Source organism: Protomyctophum parallelum (genome assembly GCF_964188405.1).
Source record: "Protomyctophum parallelum genome assembly, chromosome: 17".
NCBI lineage: Eukaryota > Metazoa > Chordata > Actinopteri > Myctophiformes > Myctophidae > Protomyctophum > Protomyctophum parallelum.
The window spans coordinates 5,955,901-5,981,424 of record NC_139719.1 but is presented as its reverse complement, the minus strand read 5'-3'; the positions used below and the strand labels follow the sequence as shown (position 1 = coordinate 5,981,424).

Below are 25,524 nucleotides of genomic sequence, written 5' to 3'. Positions count from 1 at the left end.
AGGTTGTTTACATCAATGGGCTATTGGGCTCTATTAATCACATTACAGTGTCATGTTGTTTAGCACAGAAATCGCACATCAAATGTGTTTATAATATTAACATGATTACACTAAACACCAAGTGAGATTCCTTATAAATAATATATACAGTGGCTAGACATTTTATGTCCAAATATCCTACATATTAATTTATGCATTATTTTGTGGGATTTTCAAATAATGTGTTATAATGATGTTCTTACAGGCAGGCTCCACAACAGTGTACAAGTGGAACGGCAATGGCTTCTACTCTCACCAGTCTCTCCATCCATGGCACCGGGACACAGATGTGGAATATCTGGAGATTGCCAACAAGCCGCACCTCATCCTGTCCAGCAGCTCCCAGAGGCCTGTGGTCTACCACTGGAACAAGAGCCACAAGCGGTTTGACCGCAGAACTGACATACCAGAGATGGAGGATGTCTTCTCTGTCAAGCACTTCCAGGTCAAAGGTGTGAGCATTACCTGTATATCACTACTGAGTAGTGAATAGTGATATACTAGATAGATAGTTCTACTATCACTTCAAATGACAAGAAACTGTGCAGGTGCTGTATCATTGCATTTAACAGCAGATGTTACTTTATATACCTTGGAATGGCGTATATCTAATGTGCGGCTGAGCATAGGCATGGTAACGCCCCGCCTGCCTGATTGGCCTACTGACACTGCCTGTCTCGACTGTCCTCCGAGATGCGAGGTTACTCCGTGGTAGAAAAATAATACAAGAGAATGACAGCTTGGCACGCGCGACAGAATGCACCCTTGTAACTAACTTGTACGTTTTATTTTTGTAGAACAGCCAAACTAATATTGTTTATCCCGTTTGCTTTGATTGGATAATTGATTGAACACGATGTACTATGATTTGATTTGGGTGTGTACTTCTAAATAAAGCAGAGAACAGACTATCCAGCATAGCTATATCCACTTCAGTGGACAGTCAAGACGGGCAGTGTTGGGACTCAGTAGGCCAATCAGAGGCAGGCGGGGCGTTAACCATGTCTATGCTCAGCCGCACATTAGATATACGCCTTGGAATGTGTTCTGAGGGCAGCATTCAATTTAATTGGCCCTTGCGCCCGTCCAATCAGCAAGAGCTCTCTGCTCCTACTGAATTCTTCTCTACTCCTGCTGAATTTGCACCAATTCAGTGTTTTAAAATCATTTTCAAATTTAGCTAGCAAGCTATTAAGGCACATTCTGCAGTCAGGGCTCAGCTGCTCTGAGAGCAGAATTCAAAAGCTCTGAGGGCAGCTTTTGAAAGCTGCAGCAAATTAACATTGGTACTATATGTAGGCCTATAGCATTTACGCTGCCCTGAGAGCAGCATTCAAAAGCTGCCCTCAGAGCAGCAAATGAACATGGTTGTAAGAAGCATTCAAAAGCTGCCCTCAGAGCAGCAATTTAACGTTGGTGTATGAATATAGCATTTAAGCTGCCCTGAGAGTAGCATTCAAAAGCTGCTTTTGCAAAAGAGCAAATTAGGCAAAATATGTTAGTAATAACAAAACACAAACAGTACAACACATAAAACACAAGTAAATGTAATTCTATTTGGTTTTAGTTCATTTAATTTGAGTAGTTTTGCATTGTTCATTTTAGTTTTTATATGGCTATTTCTTTATTTACTTTATTTTCATTTTAGCTTCAGTTACAGCTGCACTATGTAACTTTAATCTTCTACCCCGGATTTGAACCCGGTTTCCTGCACAAGTGCTGAATTTATTTATCATTGAGCTAATCCTGCCTGCTTGCACAGGGGATAAATTTAATCTTGACCATCGGGTCATAATTTGTGTCAGATCTGTGTCTAGCTCTGAGACATGACCTTTGACACAACCTAAATGTATCAATAGAAGAGCAGGGAGACAAAATACAACCACCCCAATTATATATTCATGAAGAAAAAGTCCCTTTTCATTTTAGTCTTAGATTAGTTAACGATCGTAAGGCCATGATACATGCACAGCATTTTGTAGTAACCCGATTTATGTATGTTTTTGTTTGTTTCCTAGGTGAGGTGTTCATTTGTTTGACAAGGTTCATCGGTGACTCCAAGGTGATGCGCTGGGATGGAGCCATGTTCAAAGAGGCCCAGACAGTTCCGTCCCGTGGCTCTATGGTATTCCAACCAGTCTCCATCGGCAACTGGCAATACGCCATCTTAGGCAGCGATTATTCACTGACACAGGTCTACCAATGGGACCCCAAGCGGGGCCATTTTGTCCAGTCACAGGAGCTGAACATCCAGGCTCCCAGAGCATTCTCTACGGTATCTATTGACGACCGGGATTTCCTGCTGGCATCCAGCTTCAAGGGGAAAACACAGATATACGAGCATTTAATGATTGATCTGAGTAATTAAAACAGATTAAAACGATATCAGTCAATTCATGTTTGTGAATACCTTTAAAACCCTTTGTGAGTGACTGAATTTGTCAGGCCGAGTAGAATCAGTAGAAGTTTCTGCAAAAGTATTGACTAATAATGAAACCCAGGCAGCTTTAAAGGTGCTGTAAGTGAAATTATTTTGTTAAGTGTTTTTAATTGTTTATCCTGCATCCATATGTGTTCTTCTCTCTTGGATGAAATTGGTATCTCGACCTGAAAATATATTTTATGTTCACTAAAGGGCAGAGACATAAAGCTACTTAAGTTATTTAAATTATTTGAAGATTTTTTTTAATTAGTTTACATTTTAAATTTAAACTGTAGCAAACAATACAAATCCATTGCATTACCATTTTCATGTCGCGCACCCCCTGGAGTTCGCGTACCACCGTTTGGGAAAGCCTGGTTTAAAACATCACAAAGGTAGCAGGGGTTTCAAAGAGATTCTACACTGCCGCTGGTGCCTACTGTATCTTCAGACTTACCACAGATGTTTCATTTTTACACAGGCCTTGAAGAAATGAGCATATTTTCATCCGGGCTCTGTTCTTTCTGATGATGCCTTATTTTCCATTTGAAAACCATATCTTCCATTATTATTGCGCGCTGACTATCTGTCAGGTGAAGAAGCAGTTTAGCTTTTTTCTTTACCTGCTATAATAACTTCTTACTTAGAAGGTAGGTTTATTTAGATTAGATTAGATATTCTACTAAAACGTATTATTGTGGTTTAATAGTCGGAATGATACAAGCAAATTTTGTTTTAATTGTCTTTTAGATAACGGTAATGACTTGCTAGAGCTTGTGATCAACATGGAACACATAATGCCCAAAGCACTGTGAAGGAGATTAGTTTTAAAGCTGATAGAGGCTCAGAACAAGATGCGTGGCAGTCATACTTTTTGGACAATTTGATTGGTTCAAATAGTAATCTGATCAAGGTTTGGAGCTAATAACAAAACGGCAGCAATCAGTAAAGTGAACACTGTTGTTGACCACTGTCTAGCAAGGCACCAAGGGAGGGTGGCGTAACAATGACAGGAGCATCTGAGAGTGTACAAATGGAACCAAACAGACCCGTAAGGTCTCCATGGTTCCATTTGTACACTCAGAGTATCCGACAAGCGACAACCAAATGCTGGCACACTTTGGCTGCGGTTGTTATGGTTCTACCGACCAATATGGCAGCTATAGCCAACCAGAACTCAGTCTTTCCAAAAGGCTATACTTTATGTGTTAATAACTTAAATCAATATCAAGCGGATCTACAATCTCACAACATGTATCATAGTGATGTATTGTGACTGTGAACTTGTAGAACTGCTATTTTTTGTTGTTGCAATCTTTGTCAAAATGAATTGAAAATAGGGATGCCAAGAAGTGGAACGTTGTTACGAAATGCAGCTATAGCTGAGACTGGCCAGTCTCCTCCGCAATGGCCAGTTCACAGATTATTATGACTGATGATGGCAGTCGATTATATTATATGACCTGATACTAATACTGTTGGTTCCTGATGAAAGCCTTGCTAGAAGCATCTCTGTGTGTGTGTGTGTGTGTGTGTGTGTGTGTGTGTGTGTGTGTGTGTGTGTGTGTGTGTGTGTCCAGCTCTATCTCTCTTTCACTGCACTCTTGCCCCTTTTCTCCTACATAGACAAAGCCATTGTTATCTTTACTCTGCAGCTAAAAGCTGGTCACTGTGTAGCACCTATAGTAGCCTACCTGTACTTTGACATGCTCCTACAATATCATGACATAGATAGAGGAAGTAAACACACAGTAACAGCCTGTTAATAATTCTCACTGACAAAGATTTGCCAAATAAAATGTTTACTTTTTTATGATGTTGTGTAAAGTAATTTATATGATATACTGCTTTTGTACATTAATTGTTGATGGGGACCACACTGTGTTTCTCTTTCTCTTTCATCGTTATAGAATTGTGTTTAATTAGGCCTATAGTTGTTGGTTAGAAAAATAAAAGGAAATGCTTTTTTATTATCACCTAAACTGCTGTGTAACATGTTGTGTTCAACATAGGGTATACAGTAGGCCTATCAGTCTCATTTAGAATTGAGAATGGCTAGACTTATTTGTTTTTCTCTTTGCTCATTGTGTTAGGCTATGTATCCTCCTATGTATCCTAATAGTAATAAAATGCTTATAACACACAACATAATCAGACATGTATTATTATTATTATTATTATTTAATAATGATTTAAAAGTACAGGAAAAATCTCATAACAAAATACATACATAAATGGATGCACCTGGGACATATCCTCAGTAATGTATCCCAAGGTCATCGGGGTTTCGGGCAACATCATACCCCTCACTCAGGTGACCCAGCCGGGAGTGATCAAGTCCCGACTTACGTCCCAGTAGCTATACTCTCGATCAGTCCCATAGGGAAAAACCAGGGCCACACAATCCGTTCCTCCTGAACTACTCTGCCGGGACTGGGAGGTACCATTCTGGCACATGGAAGGACTAGGCTCTGTGGGTTGACACCTGTCCGGGCCCCTCCTACGTCTCACCAGGTCCACTCCTGCTCTCACCAGGTCAGGCCCTGTGCGTTGCACCAGACTCCCAGCACCAGGCACTTTATGGTGGATTCTCAAGCCGCAACGGTTCCGCAGGCTCCACCTTGCCCTTGGTGGTGCCGCAGGCTCCGCTTGAGGCTTGCATGGCCCTCCTAAAGGCCTCACCGTGGGTTTGTTGGGCTTCTTCCTCACGGAAGACACAGGCTGGGGCCTGGGGCGCTAACCCATACTGCTCCCGGGTGCCGTCTAATTTCCGGCTGCCACCCGTCTCTCCGGTGGTCACCAGACTATTCCTGGTTGTCACTTAGTCTATTCAAAGTACAGGTGAAAATATAGTACATGTAAAGATCTCTCTCTAGTCTAGAGAGACGGCTTGGGGCTTGGGAAGCCGGTATATCCACGGTATACACGGTTTGGGATAATAGCCGTGGATCTACAAGCTCCAAGTGTTGCGTGCACACGCAGCGCGTTGTGAGCTTGCAGATCGTCAGTGCCCCACTCACCTGCATGAATCCAAGCAGAGGTCCTCACAAGTATTAATAGTAGGCCTAATAAAAATGCTTATAACACACAACATAATCAGACATGTATTATTATTATTTAATTTTCAATTGTCCACTATGATTATTACATAGAGATATATATGTGGGGATTATGATGATTACATTCTAATGCTGGCACAGATTATAAAGGTAGGCTAGTATACAGGGAGTGAGGGAGGCTGGGAGCTGGAATACATTTTAATATTTTGTAAATGGAAACAGGCATTTTCGACTACATTGTTAACCATTGGTTTTCACAAATGGAAGTGAACTGACCCCCAAGGCTACAATGTAATGCCAGTGAACTTGATTCTGTGGGAACCTGAGCGTGGTAGATAAACGTTGGGTAATGTTATGTTTGTCCAACAGAGAGAGAGAGCGAGAGCGCGAGGGGCTCTGCCCTGCCCCCCTGTGGAGAAAGTATCCAACGCACGCTGCCTGCCTGTTCCTGCCTGCTGTGTGTGTAAAGCAGCAGCAGCCACCAAGCCAAGGTTACATATTAACCGGTGAACACACTCTCTCACTCAGGGCAACCAAAAGACGGGCACTGTGTTCTGCTTTCTGTCCGAGGCATGCTGCCGCTTAGCCGTCACACCTTACCACCAATACCATGGGCGACAACACTGTCACTGACTGCTGCAACCATTCAACAGACGACCCACGAGTTGTGTCCATAGTTGCCCGCAGAGCGGAGGACATTACTGTCGTGTTTCACAAAGTTGACAATGATGACGACGGCGGCGAGGACGAGAGTGAGGAGGATGATGATGATGATGAGCGTATGGCCGAGATGATTCACTTGCAAAGTAACAGTCGCGTTGCTGTGTGTGATTACGGTGATGGTGGAGGTGAAGAGGAGGCGAAGGGGAGCAGTAATAAGTCACTGGTGGATGGGAGCAGCGAGCAGCAGGCGCTGTGTGTCGCAAACAGGCGCTCCGAGGAGCCCACATCACCTGAAGCAGGAGGAAACGCACTTCAGCAAGGTACCGTCTGAAAAGACGATTTGTACTATATCGTTTTATAATGAGTCTCTCTGATCTCCCTCGCTATGTGATCAACGTGTCCTCATCTAAAATGATCAGCGTGTGTCCACCACACACACACACACACACACACACACACACACACACACACACACACACACACACACACACACACACACACACGCACACAGATCGTGTGTAGTACTGCCGGTGAACTTTGAGAAGGGAAAGAGAGGGGAGTAAAAGGCTGATAAGCCAGCTGGAGAGAGAGCCAATGACCTCCCACGCAGCCATCCGCACGTTATAAAACTGACGTATAGCTGTTGGTTTGGTAACAATATAACGTCTACTAAAACAGTTATTATGTTCCCGGGAATCCAGGCTCATCGTACCAGTTCGAGCTGTGGTACTGGTTCAGTCAGTGGTTGTAGTTCAGTTCTTGAGGAAAGGCTGTGTAATCCGGCTTACCGTTTGCATCATGGTTTAAAGAGGATGGATGACTGTGCAGTTTTACAGCGTGGTACCCCAGCATAGAAACAACCTGTTGCTTGTTAGGATATTTGACGGTTTTGACCCAGTTATAATAACGTTATTGCAACTGTAAAAGTGGATTCCACCATGTATTGTTTTCAAGATCTATTCTAAATGGAGTGTGTGCTGTTGATTATATAGTGTACTAGTAATATAATAATAATCAACTCAGCAGGGACAAACTGTGCAGCACACCACCCTGACCCCCATCACACTGTGGGTTTGATAAGATATTCTCAACAGATGGTTAAACCTGTCAGTTGTGGCACTGACAGTCAGGCCTTCTACACCTTGCTCAAAAGTGTAAATATCATGCTCCTCACTTGTCCTGAGAATGAATGCCTTAATTTCTGACCTGAGATCAGATTCATACGAGGTTTCCACTGGACACACACTGGTCTGATTAACCCATTCTGACCAGAGATCAGATTCTAAAAATGTCAGTCGTTCTTCGATTTTTCAAAAATAGCAGACCTACAAGCTCGTAGCGCGCCACTCGGTGGCGCGCTATGAGCTTGTAGATCTGCTATTTTTCAATAGCTAAAGCATAACATGATGCCAACACCAAAATGGGTTCCCGTTCAGAATGGGTTAAATAAACATTGTTGAACAATGAATTGAGAAAACATTTTTATTTACACGGACAAATAAAGAGATGACGGAGAAATAGAATAAGGACTGTATAACGTTTAAACTTATACGCTTCAGCTTGGCGCAATGAAAATCACATCTGACAAATTGTCTCTGTGGTGGAAACCTTATATGTAAAAACTTTAATGATACTTTTCATATTAAAGATTGAGATTAGAAACTCAAACAAGCTCAAAACACGCTTCGAGCTTGTACATATCTTCTACTGTCGATGATTTTGTGTGATGCTGTAGTTACTACAGTGTAGTATGATCAAGTAGGCCGCAGCGCATTTATTTACAGAAGAAAAAACCACACCCAAGTTAAGCCATTCTGAACGGGCACCCATTTTGGTGTCAGCATCATGTTATGCTTTAGCTATTTAAAAATAGCAGATCTACAAGCTCATATCGCGCCACCGAGTGGCGCGATACGAGCTTGTAGGTCTGCTATTTTTGAAAAATCGAAGAGCGACTGACATTTTTAGAATCTGATCTCAGGTCAGAATGGGTTCATCAGACCAGTGTGTGTCCATGTGGAAACCTCGTATGAATCTGATCTCAGGTCAGAATGGGTTAAAATATGGAGATAAGAGGTTTCTGCCCGACAGCAACAAAATAGTCCAAATTGAATGAACATATAATAGGAGGACAGAAGGGAAGTAACAAGGATAAAGGAAATGTACAGGTTGACCTCGTTTGAATGTAGGCTGCCGCTTAGCCAAACCTTTTACCAAATGGGCATGGCTATTTAACCAGCAGGCACAGTTTCCCATGCTTTGTGGAGCTCTTGTGTGTGTTCTTTTGTTTTGCCTGAAATCTTACCCATGAGTGTCCTTGGCTTCAGTATATTTTTCTCAAGTTTCTCTCACAAACAATCCCTCCACCATGCCAGCAGCAGAATCTCGTTAAGGAGGTGTGTGTGTGTGTGTGTGTGTGTGTGTGTGTGTTAGAGTTCTCAAACTCTGCCCGAACCCGACCAGGCCCGACACGACATTTTAGGGCCGGGCTGGGCCTAAAATGTATGCTAATCAGTAGGGCCGGGCCGGGCCTGGGGCTCCATGATTTTTTTTTTTATATATATTGAATTTGTTTAGAATAATAAAAATAATAGTTCTGTTCTGTCTGTTTGTGTATTTATCTATTATGAAGATGGTGCTGACTGGCGTTTCACTTTTACTCTGTGTAGAGTTCTCAAATTCTGCACAAACCCGACCAGGCCCGACCCGACCCGACATTTTAGGGCCGGGTCGGGCCTAAAATCTATGCTAATTAGTCGGGCCGGGCCTGGCCTATAGGGCCTGATCAGTTAGGGCCCAGTTAGGGCCGGGCCTTAATTTTCGGGCCCGATGAGAACTCTAGTGTGTGTGTGTGTGTGTGTGTGTGTGTGTGAAAACATAATCCTATATATTATAATTGGCAAATGGGAGGACCGGCTGGAGTTCCTAATGTATGCCCAAATATGGAGTGTGTTGTCTAACCTCATTGTGTCTCCTTGGCCTCAGGCCTCAGGCACAAATCAGTCAGGGATTTCACAAATCAGTGAAATCACACACACCATTTTTTTTAAGATTGTTTTTTTTGGCTTTTCTGCCTTTATTGATAGTATCAAGTAAAGATTGACAGGAAAGAGGGAGAGACATGCAACAAAGGTTGTCATGAACGGGACTCGAACACGAGATGCACTGTCAGACCAAACACACCAAAATTAACTAGAACAAAATAATGTGAATTATTTTGCGGACCCCCTGGCTATGCATCGTGGACCCCACTTTGGGAACTGTGGCTATAAGTCACATCTGCATGTCACTATACAGCGACAGAGAAGTGATCCCTCTCTGGCCAAGCCGGAGCCACCGCGGCCGGGAACAGAACCCCTCTGCATTTGAACCTGTGGTGGTGCATTATGTCCATTCTGTTGTATTTTTGTCTGGGTATGGTCTTTAAAAGACCATACCCATTGTCTGGCATGTTTAGCCCATTGACTATGACTCACCATATAGCCTATTTGACCTTGCTGATGATTTTCAAAGCATACTGTGGTTTGATTGATTTGAGGAAGCCTGTGAGCTTTGACTACGCCTCACCATGACTTGACATTGCTGACTATTTTCGAAAGCACGATTGTAAAACCCAAATTAACTATAGTAAAATACGCACATCACTTCGTGGAGGTGCTGGGTTCAAAAAGTGACATGGGAAAAGAGAAGGGAACCCGCACACTCATTGTGCTCCAAAAGGTTTATTTATTGACGACATTTCGAGCCAAGGCTCTTCATCTGGTCAAACAAACCAAAACAGTTTTTCTTTACCAGATAAAGAGCCTTGGCTTGAAACGTTTTGGAGCATATGAGTGTGCGGGGTTCCCTTCTCTTTTCCAAAAACCAGAATGAAAACATGAACTAATCGCTTCATATGAAATCAGATATTTGTAATGAGCTAGGTAATCCAATTTTTTTTGTCAAAGTTATGTTATTGTTGCGTTTTAAGCTATTTTTAAGATGAAAAGTCTGGTCCAAGGATGCAAACATTTATCAACCGAGCGATGATGTTTAGCAAACATTCACTCATTTAATGAGGTACGGTTGGTCATGTTAGCTTTTAACAGTACTTCTATCTAAACAAATGTAGACAGAGTAGACAGACTGACTGCTACAGTATAGGAAAGGCCCGCTGTGATTGGCCAGTAGTCGCACAACCCCCACCCCACTGGGTTGAAGACGCAGAGGTAACATGAGTGACGTACGACGGCCAAAAAGCACAGGCGTGAACAGCAGTTCCGCATGCTCTGCATATGTCACGGTCTATGACTTGGGCACCTGAGGTGGCGCGCTCCATGGGCACAACATTGTGGGCGTGGAATTCTCCGAAATGTAATACCAGATATAGCAACATCATTTTAACATCATTCATTGCTGGGGATATAAAAGATTTACTGTACTCCATCTCTCTTTCTCTCCCTCCCACCCCTCATTCTATCTCACTGTCGTTCTACCCTCCACCTCTCCACCCGGGTATCCTATCCCGCTGTCTGCCTCATCTCTCCCCCCACCCACCCATCCCTCTTTCTCTCCCCTCCCCTCCCCCCCCCCCACCCATCCCTCTTTCTCTCCTCTTCCCCCCCCCCACCTACTCTATCTGTGTAATCTTCCCTCCTCTCTCCATCCCTGCTCCTTTTGACCTCATATTGTCTCACCCTATCCCTCACTCCCTTCCACTCCATCAACCCTCACACCTCCTCTAGCACCGGGGAAGAAAAAAAGATGTCCCGGTCTGGGATTGTTCTATGGTCTTCTGGCTACAGTGTTCTTCTCGGTCATTGCCTTCCTGGTGAAGACCATTGAGGGGATCCACGCCATCCAGATCAGTGCTATACGCTGCTTCTTCCAGATTCTGTTTATCACACCCTTGCTAATATATCACCAGTAAGTGTGGCTAAAAAAAGTACAGAAAATATACATTTTGATTTGGACTCTCAATACATGACAGTTGAATTCAGAAATGATGGATGGGAATCATTTTTTTTATTTTTTTACGGTATTGACTGTTTGTATGTTTATAATAGGTGGGTAACATACATTTTCTTAAAGGATAAAGCTTCCATACCATCAATACATCCATCCCAATCCATCCAACCATCTATCTATCTATCCATCCACCCATCCATCCATTTATCCATTCATCCACCCTCCTCCTATCTCGTCTCCTCTAGAACAGGTTTTCTGGGCCCCAGGGATAAGCGTGTGTATCTGGTTCTTCGAGGGTTCCTGGGCTCCAATACCATGATCCTCCTCTTCTATGCTGTGCAACAGATGCCTCTAGCCGATGCCACTGTCATCATGTTCAGGTGAGATCATCAGCTCATTATTAATTTTTTACACCACTGCAAAATCATGTTCTCAGGTGCCACAACATTCCTGAAAACTAGACAATATTTTGGGTTACTTTAAAAATGTTATATTTACTGAATTATTAAGTACTTATAAGGCTTCATAACACTTGTTATAAATGCTTATAATTATGCATAAGAACTTATAACAAGGTTTATGAAGTATATAAGTGCTGTTCATAATGCATTATAAGCTTAGCAGAACAGCACATTATAGCTACCATTACATAGTCAATTAGAAAGTGTCTTTATGTATAAAGAAAAAGATGCATGTCACTAACTGCTGTGGTGGCTGTTCTTATCGGGAGATATTACGAGACAATGCAAGGAAGGAACTAACTGGTATAATTAATTATATTTATTTTTCACATGGCCAGGCTTGGGTGAGGGGAGTGATAAAAGGACATTACAGGCGGAAATGTTAAAAAGATAATACAGTAAATAATATGTACAGGCTCACACGTATTGTGAGTTGTAGCAATTTTGTACGCTATTAATTATTTGAAATTTATTGTACAGCAAAGCAGTGTTTTACTCAGATACATTTATTTTGTTGATTTGAATAATCTATTGGATTATTTGATTAATTGAAAACGTAGTCGATAGAATATTCGCTAAGAATATATATATATATATATATATATATATATATATATATATATATATATATAATCTTTATTTCAGACAGGAGTCCATATCACATAAGATCAACGTACAGAAAACAAAAAGACAAACAACATGGGAAAAGGATAAAAGCGAGCCATTAATACAAAACAAAGTACAGTAGTGCATATAAAAGTACTGACCTACCTAATCAGCAGCAGGCTGCTGAGCCAGTGCTTGCGCAGCCTGGACGTGACCCGTTAACAGCTCTTCATAGGGTTCGTTAGTGCCACTATGATACTGTTACTAGACACCTCCAGACTTTGCATAAAGTTATACATCAGTTGTCTTAACAAAGCATCACATGTGGGCACACCAACAGAGGTAAACAACTGACTGGAACTATGCCACCTAGGAACACTAAGTAACCTCTGTAGCGAAAATAAATATAATGTTTTACCTACTCACCAATACAAAGACGGTTGTGTAATTAGAAAGCCTACTTTCCTTAGTGGAGGCACTTTGTGCCCCCCACCACACGGATAAAGGCACTTTTTGGCCAGAAAGGGATTTTTTTTCCCCCATAGGAAAAATCTCTTTCTCTTGGTAATATCGATAGAGGGCGCAGTGGAGTAACTAAAATTTAAAAAAAATCCGGCGAAAGCAAAATCCCTTTCTGGCCAAAAAGTGCATTTATCCGTGTAACATAATTTTTATTTTCGCTACAGAGGAGAGGCTGGTCTTCATTTCATGCGAGGCAGGAAGCCAATCAGTTCCATAGCCTTAACGCAACGGCAGCAAGAGCAGTAAGGCTATGGACCAGAGCTACGTGAAAGAGAACATGGAAGAGGCCTGAGGGGTATGTGGAGCCAGGGCGTTGAGACATCATGGAAGAGGCCTGAGGGGTATGTGGACCCAGGGCGTTGAGACATCATGGAAGAGGCCTGAGGGGTATGTGGACCCAGGGCGTTGAGACATTATGGAAGAGGCCTGAGGGGTATGTGGACCCAGGGCGTTGAGACATCATGGAAGAGGCCTGAGGGGTATGTGGACCCAGGGCGTTGAGACATCATGGAAGAGGCCTGAGGGGTACTGTGGAGCCAGGGCTTTGAGACATCATGGAAGAGGCCTGAGGGGTATGTGGAGCCAGGGCGTTGAGACATCATGGAAGAGGCCTGAGGGGTACTGTGGAGCCAGGGCTTTGAGACATTATGGAAGAGGCCTGAGGGGTACTGTGGAGCCAGGGCTTTGAGACATCATGGAAGAGGCCTGAGGGGTACTGTGGACCCAGGGTGTTGAGACGTTATGGAAGAGGCCTGAGGGGTACTGTGGACCCAGGGCGTTGAGACATCATGGAAGAGGCCTGAGGGGTATGTGGAGCCAGGGCGTTGAGACATTACGGAAGAGGCCTGAGGGGTATGTGGAGCCAGGGCGTTGAGACATTTGTACTGTAGCTGTGAAGGAGGAGGACATATATTTTGACAATAAAAATGTCAATCACAGTTCACAGACAGCAGCAACGTGTCCTGAGTCAACACTCCCCTCATGGGGAAAACCCCATGAGGCACTATGAACAATACCATTAACTCACTGGCAGAAATTCTATATATTAACGTAAAAGTGTTGACCAGGTCCAATTTCTTCCTTGTGAATACATATTGCTATGGGTATGTGATAAACAAATTCCATCCATCCAACTTCAACCGATTATCTGTAGTCGGGTCGCGGGGGCAACAGCTCCACCAGAGAGCTCCAGACTTCCCTCTCCAGAGCAACATTAGTAACTTCCTCCTGGGGGATCCCGAGGTGTTCCAAGGAAAGTGAGCCTCTTCGACCTGGGACCAGAGATGCGGGCGTGGCTCCATGACACCGAGTTGGACCTCTGACGTTACACGAAAGAAGGAGAAAACTCATTTCGGCCACTTGTATTCGCGACCTTATTCTTTCGGTCATGACCCACACTTCATGACTATAGGTGAGAGTAGGAGGGAAGATTGCTCCTGTGGTATCTGGTAGACACCAAACACTCTACTATACGAAATACTGTACAGAGACTTAACCAAGAACTGGAGAGCAGAAGAGAATTTTGACACTGCACGACAGCAGATGAGAGGTTCCTGGTGTTTATTTCAGAGTACACAGCAGCAAAGCATACAGCATAGGATCACACAGGAGCCAGCTGGCCACCGGTAGTGTGACCAGCCTGACTGACCAAGTTACATTGAAATTCGACTGATTATCAAGAGTTACAATACACAAAAAGAAAGTCACCAAGGACAAGCATTTTCTATGATTAAAATGTAGTTTGAAGTTACAATGGGTTTGTATAGGAACGGGGCGTGGCAGTTAAAATGAAAATCATGTAGTAAAACAGCAGACGAAAACATTAGCTCACGTGAGCTATCTTTCTCCAGAAACGTAATATTGCAATTGCGCTGTACTGCAAAATCAGAAATGAGACCTGAACAGCGCCGTAGTTTCAGGAAAAAGAACTGCTTTTAAAACAGCGCTCTCTGTCTCTTTTGGCCCCTTTTTTGTGTTCAGCCTCTTAACCCTCCTTTAAGTAAAATGTACCCACATGAACCCTAGCATTTCTACTTAGAAGTCATAATAGGCGTGTGTGTGTGTGTGTGTGTGTGTGTGTGTGTGTGTGTGTGTGTGTGTGTGTGTGTGTGTGTGTGGTCAAAGACTTGGACGGGGGGAGGGTCAGGGTTGCTCCTACACGTATAATCAGACCCTCCGCGATGCAGTGAAGCTCTGTAATCTGTGTAATTACTGTTTCTTGAGGAAAATACCAACCATAATATGTAAGGAATATAAAAGTAAAGTAAAAAATATGTTTATCACAATCAAATGTGTGTGTACGTGTGTAAGTGTGCTTACATTCATGTTTGTGTTCCAAAAGTGTCTTCGGTGTCTCTCAGGTTACAAGAAAGACAGTGCTTTCATGGTTTCTTGTTCTTTTCATTCTGACCTCATGAACCTTTTTAGGCAAGGCAAGTTTATTTTGTATACCACATTTCATATGCAAACTGCTATACTATGTATACAGGTACAGTGAGTAAGGCATAAAAAGGGATACATTTCAGTTCCTCTAAAAGTCTGTTCCATCAATGTGTGGCATACAGTATTAACTAAACGCAGCCTCACCTGACCCAACTTCATTTTAATAAGGCCTTTTCAGACGGGAAGCGACTGACGCGCCTTGGTTTTTCATTTTCAATAAGAGGCGGGCGATTACTTTGGACGTGTGGAGAAGTTGAGGAGCATTGGTGCAAGCGGGCGCTGTTCCGTGATATTAGGGACTTTAAGCAACGACTGTTTTCAGGGCGCTCCGCTACGCGGAAGTACGGCAGCTATGACGCCCACGCCGTAGCTGTCAAAATCGCTAAGCAAACAGCCTCCAGCGACGGCGACATTGGTTGCCTTGGTGACGCGTCTATGCAGCATGTAGACATTACAATTTCTTTTAAACACCCCGTCGCGCATCAGCTAACTTGCCGATATTGCTTAATTCGTATGCGCTGGACATGATTAGCAGTGCAAAGAGGAACATGGTTATGAGATGGCGTTGTAGACACTACGTGTAAGTGTAGGTTCTTCTGTAGTAGAAAGGGCTGCGACGGAGAGCAGGTTTATGTATCGAGCACTGATCCATTTCCGTTTGCCGTAGCCGACTGCCGTAGCCGTCGTTGCTTAAAGTCGCTATAGAGCACCGAAGTCTGACGTCACTTTCAGTAGAGGGCGTCTGTCCCCAGGTTCATGTATTTGTTTAGTTGCATTGTAATCCCCATAGGGGGGATTTTAGATCGCTTCATATAAGAACTGTGTTTGAAAAATAAACATGTCACCCCGGCCGCTTCACTCATATGGATATGAAGAATCAACTGACTGAGAGAAAACGCTAATGTTACTGCTGCTGAATTAGTTAGATTTTCGCTAGAAGCAGACTGTATCATATATGAGTGACTGACTGTTGCAAACAATACAGAGACACCTCCCTGACAATAACGCAGAGACAGCTTGTTTATTTTTGGACCACAACGCTTATAGTAGACGATATTAAGATCACCCCATGTTATTCTCCATAGAGAAATTACTTCCGTGAACCAGGGGAATCGAAGGGATGAGCGAGTTACGTCAGGACTTCGGTGCTCTATGATCGCACGCGCCTGCGGGTGGCAAGAGCTGGAATGTAGCTTTTCTTTTACGCTACACATCTGCAAATGAGACCGCTTGTCACTCACTCCTTGTCTGAAACGGCCTTCTGACTGTTGATTGATTGATTGAATACTTTATTTGCAGTTTGCAAAAGGTACAGGGCAATATTTTAAAATGTTATACTCTCACTTACACCCGTCTTTTTCCACCACAATCTCCTTCTGTCTGCCTCTCTACTATCTTTATGTCTTTATCTTTGTGTGTGTGCGTGCCTGCGTGCGTGCGCGCACGGCACTGCACGCGTGTCTGTCTTTCTCTCTGTTTCTATTTCTGTCTTTGTCCTCTGACATTTCTCTATGACAAATGGACTCTAACAGGTCCATTTGGTTCCTTTTGTACACTCTCAGAGTTAAATTAACATTGGTTTTACAATATATATTGGGGACCCAGAGATAGAAATGACATTAAATGGGGGTCCACTCCATAGCCTAATCCTAATGCATGTAAATCTGGGGGTCCTTGAAATTAAAATGGTTAAAAATCACTGCTAGAGCCGTATAAATCTTCTCTTATGGGGGTCCCTGGCATATGTTTTCAAAAGGGAGTCCACGGGCTAATACGTGTCAATTTGGGGGTCCTTGACATGACACTCATGCCACTCCCTCCTTCAGTAATCCGGTGTTCACCTCTCTGCTGGCGTGGATCTTCCTGAAGGAGAGGTGTACCATCTGGGACTGCATCTTCACCGTCTTCACCATCACGGGAGTCATCCTCATTGCCCGGCCTCCTTTCCTCTTCGGCGAGCGCATCCATGGCATCGAGAGTGACTACACTAATCACATCAAGGGGTCTGTCGCCGCCCTCGCTGGTAAGACGATTAGTACAGTACGTCTTATGTTGTAGCACTGCAATAGAATCAAATGTTAGGTAACTGTTTCAAATGAAGCTGCACAATGTTTGAGGACTACTAAAGACGCAACACTACCTTTAGGGGCAGATTCACACTTTCAAGATTGTGATACTTATAATAGACTAGAGATGTGTCATTTACTAGATCCTATGATGGTGTGTAAGTCCTGCAGTTCTTTAACCCATTCTGACCTGAGATCAGATTCATATACGAGGTTTCCACTGGACACACACTGGTCTGATGAACCCATTCTGACCTGAGATCAGATTCTATAAAAATGTCAGTCGTTCTTTGATTCTTCAAAAATAGCAGACCCACAAGCTCGTAGCGCGCCACTCGGTGGCGCGCTATGAGCTTGTAGATCTGCTATTTTTAAATAGCTAAAGCACGACATGATGCTAACACCAAAACGGGTGCCCGGTCAGAATGGGTTAAAGGAAGGATCTTAACAGAGGCCTGTTTTTTTTGGGTGTGTTCAGATGTGTTGTTCACCGTGCGTTTTATTTTCTTTTGTTTTCTTTCACTGACTGAATCACATGTTCATGTATTCATTCACGTATGTGCACACCAGCGTACCATACACCATTACACCATTGCAATTGCCAGTGTCTGTCTGTTGTTCTGTTGAGTTGTTTGTTCGTCACATTAACTCAGTTCAATGAAACCGTTCCCAGGAGCCATCGGGGCTGCGTTCACCGTCGTCATCCTGCGCAAGATGGGCAAGAGTGTCCACTACTACCTCTCTGTCTGGTACTACGCCGTCATCGGCTTCGTAGAGTGCCTCATCGTGACCACCATCCTCGGAGAGTGGACCGTGCCGTCCTGCGGCCGTGACCGCTGGGTCCTGATGCTCATCGCCGTCCTGGGAATCGCCGGCCAGACCTTCCTCACCAAGGCCCTGCAGATCGAGAAGGCCGGCCCGGTGTCCCTGATGAGGACTGTGGACGTGCTGCTGGCGTTCACCTTCCAGTTCTTCTTCTTCAACCGCAAGCCCACCTGGTGGAGCCTCGGCGGGGCTCTGTGCGTGGTGGCGAGTACGAGCGGCGTGGCCCTCCAGAGGTGGTACAGCAGCACGCACAAGAGCTGAAGACGACCCGCCGAAGACCATTTCTAGTATTTCAAATTGTTACTGTTATTTTCTATTACTTATTCTTTATTATTATTCTATCTGGGATTGTGCGAAGGGGTTTAAATGTGTCAACATGGAGACTGATAGGAGAGTTACACCGAAAGATGTATCACAAAATATTCGTAGCGCTGGCTGTGCCCAATAAAAGAGGAGTACTTGTTGTCACAGTACCAACATGTTTAATTCAGCATGAGGAACACTGCAGACGTTTCAGCGTTAAGCTTTCATCTGTGTTCAAAGTGTTCAAGTGGGGAATGTTAATAATACCCATTTGATCAATGATGAAAGCTCGATGCTGAAAAGTCTGTATTGTTCCTAAACATTTTGGTGCTGTGATGATGATTACTTGTCCTTTATTTTGTGCAACCAGTGCTGTTTTGAAGAGTTTAAAGACGTACTGTAAGGGCTTAAATGCACTGAGGAACATGTTAATCCAGGATAAACTAGTAGGAGTAATTTATCCTGACAGTTTTTCCAAATTTGGTACACACATCTTTGCATTTGCTTTTGAGGCAAAAATGTAAGAACTATCACATATTCTATTATCTATCATATTTATTGAAATTACGTCCTTGGTGTTAATTAAACTCTGAGTGTAAAACAAATGGATATAAATGGACCTGTAAAGGTCAATTTCTCCATTTGTGTAGGTCAACGTAGCTGCACCTAACTCTGCCCTACTGTAGCCTGTTCAGCAACTCAGTATAGAGATTGGAACACAGGCAAATATTTTGATAGGATACCTTTTTAGAATGGGGTGAAACTATTTTCGAAAATGTCACTGGGTGTAATACTACCTGCTGTAATACTAACAGCTGAATATGCCCATTCCTGCTTTCACTTATACATTATCATAATGCCACGTATTGTGATACCAAGACCTGGGTCCAAAGGTATTAGCATAATTATTATTTATCCTTGTTTGCTCAAGTACCATATTGGTGGTGTTAAACAAACTAGGACCATTTCTATAGTGTCACCAGGTAAACTGTCAGAGAAATATATATTGGTATATATTGTATTTTCTTGTAGCAAACCACACTGGTATTTAAGAAACACAAAACAAATAACGCTAGCTAGATAGCTTGGCAGATACTAGTGCAAATAGATGACTACCAATAATACTAATAGATTGTGCTAATGACAGTGAATGTGCAATTCAAACCAAAGAAGCATTATAATCACTTTAATCTTTGACTGTGAGGTTTCCCCACACAACTTCCACCTTGAGGCCTTATGAAACGGGACAGTGAAGTGTGAGGTACTGTCTCATATAAACATTTCAGAAATTATTAAAAAGCTGCCGAATTAGAGCTGCAAGGATTACAGTGTTATGCTGTAAGGCACTCTCAGGGATCTGGTTTCTTATTTATAACAGCCTGGGTCATATATAGAATTTGGGTTGGAACTTGGGGCCCACCGCTGGGCTGCGAAGGTATTGGAAATGAACCCCCAAATAATTGGCAAACACTATGATTTGAATGAGTATATATATATATATATATATAAACATTGAACCAAGCCAGAACACAATCGATTGATTATCAAAAATAAAGGCTCTTAAAAGGCCATCTGTCTGACCACTTAACACGGCAGCCATTTAAAAGGTCAGATGGGTGGTCAGCGAACACTTTCAATATTTTCAAGTTGGCCCTGATCCAGAATAGGTTGGGAACACTGGGATACATCTATGTTTTCTGTCATAGTACGTCAATATACTGTATAAAACGGATCATTATCCATGGTGTAAATGCCTTTAATTTCCTTTAATCCTTTAATTTATTTTCTCCTTTTTTATAATGGTACAGTGGAATAAAAGAAAGGGTCTTAGGGTCAATCAATCTGTTCACAAGATGAGGCACACATTTCCCAAAATGGAAAATAAATCATCAGACAATCCTATAATTTAGAGACATTACAATCTTCATTACGTCTTCATTTAAAAGCCTCTAATTGGCATCATTTACAATGACAATCATCAACTGCTGGCTTGAATTAGTTAGTTCCTTGAAATTGTATAAGTTGTGTGCGAGAGGGTGTGTGATTCTTTTGTTGAAAGATTTTTATTAGTTTTACTTGAATTCAATTTTGGAATTTGTCATTGCCACTGCCAGAAGATCTTTTAAGAAGCTTACGCGTAAGATAGCAATACATTACTTATCTATTTTGTAAGCAATGCTGCCATTTCTAACAATTATAGAGAACATCCATAACTCACTGCAGAGCAGTTGAACATGGATGAGATATGTTCTTCTAGAGCAGTAAAGTCAGTGTCAGTAAACTGTCACTTTAATTCCATAAACATACAAGACGAATTAGTTAGTTATTCAGTTAGTTTTAAAATGCCATTAGCCATTCGTATTTTTACTAGTCAAAGTAATAACTTCCATTGTTGGCTACTTAACATCTATGGGGATATTTCCTTGCTGAAAACAATATGTTACTTGTGTGTTTGTGTTGACACTCAATGACAATATTATATATTTAGAAAAAGATTGTATTTTCCTTAAACAATCAGACATTGATTCAAATAAGAATAGAAACATTTAGAATGGTCTATATGCAGTGTGTGTGTGTGTGTGTGTGTGTGTGTGTGTGTGTGTGTGTGTGTGTGTGTGTATGCAAAGAAAATCAGTGGCGTTCTCCTTTATGCTTTATAAAAAGCACTTTCAGAGTTCAGACTCAGGCTGATGTCGCAGTCTTCATAACTTGAAGCTTTTCTACTCTTTTATTAATTGTTATTTTCCATGGCTTGAATTACTAAGCTGTCAGCGCTGCACAATCATTATTATGTAAGTGCAATTATTTTCAATTACTTTAGCTAATCCTAACTTTACTGTGTTGGATGTGACTAGGGATGATCTGATGTCGCTGTTCAACCACACTTCACTGGTCACATGAGCATTAGTTCAGTGATTAGTATCAATCCGATCCATTAATACTTTTATTGAACAATAGTCAATCTATTTCAGTGATTTTCAACCTGAGGGCCGGGGACCACTGGTGGGAGGCCCCCAAATAGTTGCCAAAACACAAAAAAACAACAACAATAATAATATTCTATACTATACTATACTATACTATGTTAGTTCCATTGATCCAAGCTGGAACACAAGCAATTGATTGACCATTAAAATAAATATGCCCTGAAAATGCAGCGGCCCAGCATCTGGGTAAGTGGTCAGATGGGTGGGCCGCGAACACTTTTGAGATTTCCAAGTGGGCCCTGATCCGGACAAGGTTGAAAACACTTATGATGACTTATGATAATCCGTTTTTGACATTCCCTGAAGCTACATTATTCCAGCCTGATATCATCCAGATGTCATCCCAATTCAATCATTTTCTTCCCTTTCTTTCTTTCTTTTTGTGCACAGTATACTGTTTGTTAACTATTAACCCCTGGCGTCCCTATTGTGGGCATGTCATTAGGCCTATAGGGGAAGATTTTCAAACATAATTCAAAATAATAATAATTAAAAAAATCTACAATAATAGTTGATCTACAAGCCCAGAAAGTGCTGCAATTTGATGCGTTGTGAGCTTGTATATTGGCAATTTTTGCTATTGATTTTACAGTATATAGGGCTATTAAGTGGTTCAATACTGTGATATTTATTCATTGTTCTTGGTAGAATGTTGAGATCACCATAGGGGTGTAATTTGTGTTGTTTGTTTTGGCTTGATTGACATAGATTTATATCTATATTTGTTGAAACTAAATTGCAAGTATTATATAAACGTTTTTATATTGCTAAATGCTTAGTTCAATACTTTTTTTAAAGTAACTTCAAGCCTTCATGCCTTACGAGACTATACTACAACTGTTTTGTTTTTTAGGAGTTTTGTAACAACTATGCTTTAACAGTATTTATTTTACTATTTCTATGCTGTATTACATTCAAACATTACATTAAAATGTAAGTGTAATGTTACAAGAGTATGATTCTAGAATAAAGTGCATATACATTTGTACCTTTCGTGTGTCTTCCTGGTTTTATCTAGCAACAAAAATATGTTTTAATTTCTAGTGTATTAATTTGTACTCAACACATATCCAAACACGTTTCTCCATCACTAAGCATTCCATGATGCAACGCGTACTGTAAGTACATCACCATCTTCTGAAAATGGGGGAAAATTGTGGAACTAGCCCAAACTGTGTGGAAGCTTTGGTTGCATCTACTCTATTGTCCCACTGGCTTCTATTGTAGTAACCTATAGCTGTGCTAATGACTCTATGGGAGACAATGGTAGAAACTAGCTAGGGTCCAGTTTGTTTGGGATCCTTTCACAAACTACTGAGTCAGGTCTGAGTCAGGACTGCTTAGAATAGTACCTGGCCGAGGGGGATTGTTGTCATTGTCTCAGAATGTGTATGATTGTGTTTATGCGTGTACATGTACACACGTGTGGGTTGTTATTGTCTCATATCGTGTTACAGTTTATGTATGTACGTGTGCACATTATGGGCTGTCATTGTTTCAGAAATGTAGGGCTGTGAATCTTCTGCTATCACGATTTCATTCCAATCCTTGGGGTCATGATTCAATTAAAAATTGAATTTTAATCGATTTAAAAAATCGTGACTGGACTTACTTCATTATGACTTGACATGATGTTTGATGTGATTATGTGATTATGGCCATCAGGTGGCCTGATAAAATATCAAATGCCAGCCTGTTGGAGAAAACCAACCAAAACGCCATCAGCCAGGATGTGAAGAAGAGAAAGTGGGGGTGGATTGGACATACCCTCTGAAAACCTACTGACAACATCACTATAGGCAAGCACTGGACTGGAACCCACAGGGCAAAAGAAAAGTGGTGAGGCCAAAACAGACCTGGAGAAGATCAGTGGAGAGTGAGGCAAAGGCAACCGGATTATCGTGGGCCCAGCTGAAGAAGACTGCTCAAAACAGAGTCCGATGGCGGGGTGTGATTGCGGCCCTATGCTCCACCTAGGAGCCTACAGGAATAAATCAAGTAAGTCAAGTGATTATGGTAAGATTACATTTCATATCACAAACACAATACAAACTCAACAACAACTAGATTTTTGGGAAAATAAATTGACAGCCCTTTAGTATTTGAGTATGTACATTGTACAGTATATACAGGGCACACTTGGATTTGTTGATTGTTTGGATTCAAGAGTGTTTCTATACCGTCGTTGATTTCCCCCTTTTATTTATAGAAAAACGTACAGTGTTTATAGTTATAATGACTTGAGATATTGTTCAGACATAATAATGCCCTGAGGGAACTGAGAGTAGGCATTACATCAAATTAACTGAAGTGGATTATCAATGTACAATGTGTGAAAAGCAACACTAACTTTGCTGTTATACCTATGATTTTACAATTATATACTTACCACAGTGACAGTATGTCATCAATATTACAATTTTATTATTAATAATAATAATCATCATTATTAGTAGGCTACTACTATTACTGCTACAATGGTATGGCTCCATGTGATGACCCTTTCCAGACAGCAGAGGGCAATGTTTTCACACTAATTATATGGACATTTTTGTTCATAACCAACTTCTTATTAACATGGAAAATCCAATCTGGAACTCAAACTGTTGAGTTTGTATGTAAATTAAATTAGCCAAAATGTGGGTAGGAATTGTTCCTTTTCGTGACAACTCGAGTCTAAACAGAACTCACAGGGCATTCCTCCTTCCTTTGTTGGTGGTGCAATAGAGAGAGAATAATTATTGATGCTCCCTCTAGTATTGTGGCTGTCTCACTTTAGTGAGGTAGATAATCATGTATGAAGGTATTGAGGCTTACTCTAAGTATTGAGGGCATTGAGAGCAGAGCTCCCTTTGACTATCTTAAAACCCAATCCCATTTTTAATTGCTTAATCCCGTCTTCTACCATGAGCCATCCCAGACTATAGCAAAAATGTGTTGGAAATAGGTGAATCATGGGTCCCAGCGGCAGCCTCCCAGGCCGAGAAGTATAGTTAGTTAAGCTAGGAACATAGCCTCGAATTGCCTTTCTAAACTTTCCCCCCCCCTGTATATTATGGAACATAAGCTTTACCTAACTTTGCTACTACAGGGAAAACATGCACATGTACAGTACATAGGTTACTCTTTATTTCTTTTTTTACTCGTTTGTTTGCTCTTTCTTGTACTTTTTATTCTATTCCTTGAATAGAATGTGCTTGAATGTGCTTGCTGTGACTGATGTTTGTGCTGCTGCATTGACTTGAGCCAAACAAAAATAGGTTTTACTCTGTACACAAGATGTAACAATAAAGTACAACCTTGAACATTGAACCTAGTTGAATGGGAGGTCTGAAGCTTAGTCTTTAGTGACATTGGGATGTTGTAGAACATGTATGAGCAAATTCATCATTAAGCTGAATTTCTTTCTTCATTGTCTCCACCAGGCCGAAGGCATGGGGGGAGAGTATGTTTTGCACTCCGTCCGTCCGTGTGTACGTCCGTGAGCAGCTAATCTCGGCCACCGTTAACCCGGTCGATGCCAAATTTTGCACACACACTCCCTGGATGCCAAACTTTCCAGAACGGCCTGTTATAGCGCCACCAGGAGGCCGCTTTGTGCAAAACAAGTTTTTGCACAGTACACCTACAGATTTTGTCCAAACATCGCGCAAATTGGTACACAGTCTCTCTAGAGCCATTCAACCAAACCGGTCTTTCAGATTTCTCAGACTCCATCCTGATTGGTTAAGATTGGCTTCCAAAGTTCACAGGAGTGCTCAGTTTCAAACAAAATGCTGCAAATCATGAACACATCGCGTGATTTCCGTGAAATTGTGCACGCACATTCCCACTAGGCCGAGGAAGAAATGCCACATGAACAATTTCAACTCAGCCTCAAGGTGGCGCTATAACTGGCCGAAAAGTGTTTTTACCTCTAATTTTCATTGTTTTGTTCCACTTTTGCTGTGGCAATGTAAACGTCACACACACACACACACACACACACACACACACACACACCCAAACAAACATGTTTAAATTACTCCTAAACATTTTGCCAAACATCACACACTCTCCTATCCTCCTGGTGGAGACCTGTGCCCAGAAGGGCACTTTTTCTAGTTTTTTTGTTGTTTTCGTTGTTGTTTTGTGTTTTTTTTATTTAAAAAAATCTAATGAATATGAACTATCTAGGTATCT

General features: G+C 41.9%; 2 protein-coding genes across 4 annotated transcripts in view; both read left to right on the top strand.

Moving 5' to 3' along the window:
• LOC310874920 (leucine-rich glioma-inactivated protein 1-like) overlaps positions 1–25,524 on the top strand; it is a 429,872-nt gene that overhangs the window by 11,441 nt on the left and 392,907 nt on the right. For 2 of the 3 annotated variants that reach the window (XM_083787844.1, XM_083787843.1), the window contains 2 exons: positions 249–491; positions 2,058–2,707. In XM_083787844.1, coding sequence (XP_083643970.1) covers positions 249–491; positions 2,058–2,407 — 593 coding nt within the window. In that variant the 3' untranslated portion in view covers positions 2,408–2,707. Of the gene's footprint in view, positions 1–248; positions 492–2,057; positions 2,708–25,524 lie in introns of those variants that run through there. The other variant, XR_014570595.1, reaches the window with a different exon arrangement.
• LOC310874921 (solute carrier family 35 member G1-like) lies at positions 5,999–18,327 on the top strand. The gene is made up of 5 exons (XM_083787845.1): positions 5,999–6,503; positions 10,908–11,088; positions 11,376–11,510; positions 16,988–17,184; positions 17,901–18,327. The coding sequence occupies exons 1-5, from the start codon at positions 6,131–6,133 to the stop codon at positions 18,311–18,313; spliced, it is 1,299 nt and encodes a 432-aa protein (XP_083643971.1). The 5' UTR covers positions 5,999–6,130; the 3' UTR covers positions 18,314–18,327.